The sequence below is a fragment of the Caretta caretta genome, chromosome 14 (genome assembly GCF_965140235.1).
Source record: "Caretta caretta isolate rCarCar2 chromosome 14, rCarCar1.hap1, whole genome shotgun sequence".
NCBI lineage: Eukaryota > Metazoa > Chordata > Testudines > Cheloniidae > Caretta > Caretta caretta.
In genome coordinates this window covers 34,728,549-34,734,548 of record NC_134219.1, presented here as the reverse complement: position 1 = coordinate 34,734,548, position 6,000 = coordinate 34,728,549, and the positions used below count along the sequence as shown (strand labels likewise).

At 44.8% G+C, this 6,000-nt stretch overlaps 1 protein-coding gene across 1 annotated transcript; it reads left to right on the top strand.

Moving 5' to 3' along the window:
- Positions 1-1,889: 1,889 nt before the first annotated feature.
- Positions 1,890-2,852, top strand: LOC142069218 (olfactory receptor 14I1-like). The gene has a single exon (XM_075119725.1). The coding sequence runs from the start codon at positions 1,890-1,892 to the stop codon at positions 2,850-2,852; it is 963 nt and encodes a 320-aa protein (XP_074975826.1).
- The last annotated feature ends 3,148 nt before the right edge of the window (positions 2,853-6,000 follow it).

Genomic DNA, 6,000 nt, shown 5'->3' with positions numbered 1-6,000 from the left:
AGCTGGGCTCACAGCCCTGGAGACCAGATTCAGCTATTTAGCCCCAGAACAGGGACATCCCAGGTTGTGACCATGCCTGGTGCCTGCACAAACCAGGATCAGCTCGAGAGCTGAGAGGGGCTTTCAGTCTCTGATCCCATTTAGTCCATCATCTCTCAGCCAAGCCTGTCCAAGGAGGGAAGCAGGGAGCACACATCTGTGGAGTCTGCTGTCTGCTAGGAACTGCAGAGAGACCCGGCAACTCAGGAAACAGCTTCTGGATAATATAGTGATGGGGGCATGATAGACAGATGGGATTATCTGAACATTATCTCTCTGTCAGAGGAGGATCAAATGCATCACAAGTTGGGAAAAAATCCACAAAGACCAGCACAGTAAGTTTCCTATTTCAATTAAATATGTGAGGCTATTAATATACAAGGCACATGTGAGAACATAAATATGCATGACAATAGGAACTCTTGAAGAGTTTTACTATCAATTTAATCAAATACCGAGCACCAGTCAGACTTTTTTATTTGCTTATTTTTCAGCAGCAAAAATGGATTGTCCATAGAAATTGTGAAAACTCAAACGTTTGTTTCATCATGGCAACTGAGAAGAAAACAATTTTAACTGAAAACTGAAAAAAATTAACCTCTGCTATCCTTGGAAAAACAAAATATATATTGAGGATAGCAGAGACTTTCCATGAAAATGTGTTCAATTGAAAACCCAATTTGCCTTTGAAATAATTAAAGCAGAAAATGTCTGTCTACCCAGAACTGGAAACTTAGTTTTGCACCAAGGTGGGAAACATTAAGATTTTCCACTAATAACCACAATTTCAAACCCATTCGCTCTATTGCAACTGTTTCAAAGGGATAGCTCCAGGATGGTTAAACTGAATAAAGCAAAGTCGATAGCCCACAGAATATATTTTAAGCACTGTGAAGCTAAAAGACGGAGTTGAATCCCGCAGACAAAACCGTTCTATCTTGACACTGCCCAAGGAGAGACAGAAGGTCAATGGGATTAGAACCTAGATCTCCTGCTCTAGCACCATATCTGCTGTCCGATATTGCTGCCACCTAAATGGCAGTGCTGTTGAGCGGTGCACAGAACATACACATAGTATGGCACGGTCCACCCCTCTAAGAGCTTCCAGTCCTAATGGACAAGGCAGAGAAAGGGAGGGAGGCGAAACAGAGGCACAGGGAGGGGAAGTAAGGTCCAAGGTCACCCAGCAGGTCAGTGGCAGAACCAAGAACAGAACCCAAGTCTCCTGACTGCTACTGACCTGCACAGCACAGACACAAAGTCACAGAGAGAAACAATACAACCTAGCAGTAACTGAGCGATGCTCCTAGCCCATCATCACACTGAGATGGAAGTGCAGCTAGAATTGGTACCAGGAATCAATTGGAAAGAGGTAGCAGGCCGTCTGTGTGGAGGAATCATCACAGACGAGCTGCCACATAGGAAGCTGAGTGAGTCAATGTTGTATTTCTCTGGAAAGTGGGAATCAGGCTGTTGTCATTTTAGTATGTTAGTTTCATGCCCAAGTTGTGGGCTTGCTGTTTGTCACACTAGGAAACCATCTGGGCTAGAATTGTTGGATTTGGATTGTACTTTGTCCCATCCTTCATACTGCATTTTATCGAAGGCCAGAGCCTCAGAAGGCATAAACTGACCCAGCTCCATTGACTTTAAGTGAAATAATCCAGTTTTCACTAATGTGGTAATGCACCTGATTAGTGCTCTGGCTGATGGAAGTGATGGTGCGGTGCACCCTTGGTATTCACATCATGAGATATTACAGAGAGAGAATCAGAATCAATTCCTCTGGCACTCTAATCCTGACCATTGCCCTTCTCCTTCCCTCCCCAGACATCACACTGAGGAAGAAAATGTCCAACCGAACCACCGTGACGGAGTTCCTTCTCCTGGGATTCTCTGATGTTCGGGAGCTGCAGATTTTACATTTCATCGTGTTTCTAGTGATTTACCTGGCAGCCCTGATAGGGAATCTTCTCATCATCACAGTTGTTGTCCTCGACCACCATCTTCACAGCCCCATGTACTTCTTCCTGATGAATTTGTCCATCCTAGACCTCGGCTCCATCTCTATCATTGTCCCCAAATCCATGGCCAATTCCCTCATGAACACCAGGTCAATTTCTTATTCTGGATGTGTTGCCCAAGTTTTTCTCTTTGTCTTTTTTGTTTCAGCAGATCTTGTTTTATTGACCGTCATGGCGTATGACCGATACGTTGCCATCTGCCAACCACTGCACTATGAGAGAGTGATGAACAGGAGAGCTTGTGTCCAAATGGCAGCTGGTGTCTGGATCGGTGTTTTTCTCTACGCTGCACTGCACACTGGGATCACGTTTGCAGTCTCCTTCTGTGGAGGCAATGTGGTGGGTCAGTTCTTCTGTGAAATCCCTCAGCTCCTCCAGCTCGCCGGCTCTGACTTGTACCTCAGTGAAACTGGTACTATTGCCTTTAGTGTGTGTTTAGGCTTAAGCTGCTTTGTTTTTATAATTGTGTCGTATGTTCAGATCTTCAAAACAGTGTTGAGAATCCCCGCTGAGCAGCGCCGGCATAAAGCCTTCCTCACCTGCCTCCCTCACCTCACTGTGGTGTCTTTGTTCTTTTGCACTGCCACCTTTGCCTACAGTCATCCCACCTCCAGCTCAGCCTCAGCTCTGGATCTCGTGGTGGCTGTTCTCTATTCCGTGCTGCCAGCAGTGATGAATCCAATCATCTACAGCATGAGGAACAAGGAGATCAAAGCTGCACTGAGGAAACTGATAGGGTGGAGGTTATTCACCAGAAATAATCTGACCATTTTTTCCCTTTGGTTGTGATTTCATTCCATGTTTCTTTATACATGTAATCCTCTGATGACATTATTATCTCCATGAGAACATGCTTTGCCATTTGCTTATGCAGAAAGCTGTATTTAGACTGGTAAAAATGCAGACAAACACAACTCAAGTCAGGGGAGTTACTGTAGATTTACACCAGTGTAGATAAGATCAGACTCTATCTGTCTATCTATCTATCTATCAAGTTTTTTGTACAGCCACCCATCACCACACTCTCTGAGCACCTTCCACCTCAAATGAATAGCCATAATCAAGTCCCTAGTGGACTTCATGAGGTCTCTGTGTCTTCTCCTTTTGGGGGCATAAACTCTGCTTGGATTCAGCCTGCAACCTCGGACTTACAGAATGGATGAGATCAAACGAGGGGAGGGCATGTCTCAGGACCATCTTGTTTTTGAAGATCTGTAACTCTTGAGGGCTTAATGCATAAAGTTTCTGTGGTTAAGAAATCCCTTGGCTCAACACAGGTTCCTCGCCTTCCTATCATATTCTTCTTAAAGGGGTTCAACTAGGAACCCAGCATGAGCACAGCCTAGGTGAAGCTCTGGCAGAGTGTGTGTAGGTGTCTGGGGGCTTGGGAGAACTCAGACACTGGTTTTGAGTTGTAAGGCAGCTGGACAGTGGGCTCCAATGGCCAAGGGAAGGGCGTCAGACCAGAGGTCTGAGTTTGGCAGTGTTTCCTAGAGCCCCAGAGCTAGTGACGATGAGACTCTACCCAGACGCAATTACCTTGGAAGTATGTGGCACCCAGAGATTGGGTCCGCTTTCACGAGATGGGTGACTGTATAAGTGGGTACCGGGCCAGGTTGTAAAAGCTATCTCGTCTGGCTTTTGTTTGGTTTTATCAGTTGGTCAGTTTGGCTTCAGGGTTGTTTTTTCCCCCTTCTTTGGGGGAAGGGAAATGATTGGTTACATGGCTGTTTCAGTAGTTTGTCATGTATTTGGGAGGCCAATGTGTTCTCTCTTTGACTGGGTTTTCTGACAGATCTGACAGTTTGCTTCCCACAATGAAGGGGTGAGAAAGAGTTCTGTAGCTCTCTGGATGACTGAGTTTCTGCTGAAATTATTATTTTAAGGCAGCTGGGATTGTATTGTATTAGTAATGACATGTTAGGGCACCTAGGGCCTCGGATAGGTATCTTTTAATTATATTAAAGCTAAAATAAAACTACAGCCACACTCCAGGTGTCCAGACACCTGTCTCCCACCTCAGTCCCGGAGCAATTCACCATCTGGAGGGAAGATAGGGTTTTGTCTGCTAACTCATGTGTGGGGCCCAATTGGTACGTGTACTCAGAGACCACCCATTGGATCTATTCCCATTCAAAATGTGGGTTGTGTCCTAACCACTGAGTGTCTAACCCCTGAGCTGTGGGGTATTCTGATGTGGAGCTTCCCCAGTCTCTTCCATTGAACCTGTTACACTTTGGATAAATAGATAAGGAGTCACTGGGTGAGAGAGCAAGTGAGAGAGGAAAGAATAACTCTTCAGCCAGGTGGTTAGTATATATAAATAGCTAGATGTGAATGGGGACCGATTGGTAGTTTCAGGATGTATCAAAACTCATATTCCTCTCCTTGTGTTGGCACATACCAGTTTTGTCTCCTTTCTCTGATACCAGCGCTAGTCACAAATTGTCATCTCTGAGTGTGTGTGTGTGTGTGTATAATTTTCTCATGAAAAATTTAGACTTTTCAAAGAAAACCTCATAACAGTTTTGTTTGTTTGCTTGTTTGAAATCCCAGACCCAATTTTTTGGGGTCAAAGTCTGCCAAAAACTTTAGAAAAACTCTCTCTTTTTTTGCTCAAAATTTTTGGTTTTTAGGATTTCAGTTTTCCAGTGAAAAATCAATTCTCAAGAGAAAATTAGACACTTTCTGAAAAAAAAAATCATTTAGTAAAAAGTCCAATTTTCCACCATAAATCTTTTGATGGAAAATGTTTAACCAGCCATAAGTGCTACTGGTTTTGAGGTACTGACTGTTCTCTTTACTGAGCACTGAGTGTGAATGGTGTACAGCGTACAGTGCTGTGATGCTGTGAATATGTATCTCTTTTTATCTACTAACCAACAGAGTCTGACACCATTATTCACACTGAGAATTCCCTTTTCCATGGGCAGTCCCATTAAAATCCATAGAGCTACTCAACATGAAGAAAGGTGGTAAAATCTGTCCCAAAGTGTATACTCAGTGTCATTCATACCTATTGAATTTAATTTCCCTTACTCCTGCAGAGACAACACCACCCTGGAGAGTCAACTGCAGTTCTGTCAACTATGATCTAATGCCAGTTGTAAATTGCATCTTCAATTACACTTGAGCAATGCGGGTAGTTTGTATTGTGCCATTTCCATTAAAGCACGATTTGCCAGGACCCCTCCCTCATGCAGGGCACAACATTGATGCATGGGGGGTTGTGTAAGCAACCACAAATCGGGCATATTCCAACTTTCACCATATATATATATGTATAATAACAGGGTTTTGGATGCAATTTAAATATATTGTGAAAGCAATCAGTGGCAGATTACCTCACGGGCCAACGTGGCCTGTGCCCTGGCCCCCGGCCAATTTGGAGCCCATGGAAAAATCTCCCCCACTGTGGCCCCTGGGAGCTCTCGCTCCCCATCTTGGCACTGGCATAGAGCTTCTCCAGTCTCGTGGCTGCAGTGGGGGAGCCCCCGAAAAGGAGCAAGCAGGGGTTGTAGCCATGGGGGAAGGGGTGGAACAGGGTGGGGCCATGGGTTGAAGGGGCGGAACAGGGCCATGGTTCCAGCTCCAGGGCCCCCCACTTGCTCCGGCCCAGGGCCCCAGGCAACCTTAAGTCATCTCTGAAAGCAATGATCCAGTGTTCATAGCTTCATAGTGTTCAAGGCCAGAATGGACTGACAGATAATCCACTTTGACCTCCTGTATGCCATAGCCCACTAATCTTCACCCACATACCCCTGCATTGAGTCAAATGACTTAGTTAAACTCAGCATTTCAGTCTTTGGGAGACTAAACCATTGTGTTCCACAGGCAGAGAACAGGAGTGACCAAGGTGCCACTAGAGAATATTCTCATGGAAAATTTTGATTTTGTGAAAGAGAATTTCACATTAGAAAATTGTTCCAGTGGAAAA

Excerpts from the sequence above, each read along its gene's own strand:
- LOC142069218 (XM_075119725.1), top strand. The coding sequence starts at position 1,890 with ATGTCCAACCGAACCACCGTGACGGAGTTCCTTCTCCTGGGATTCTCT.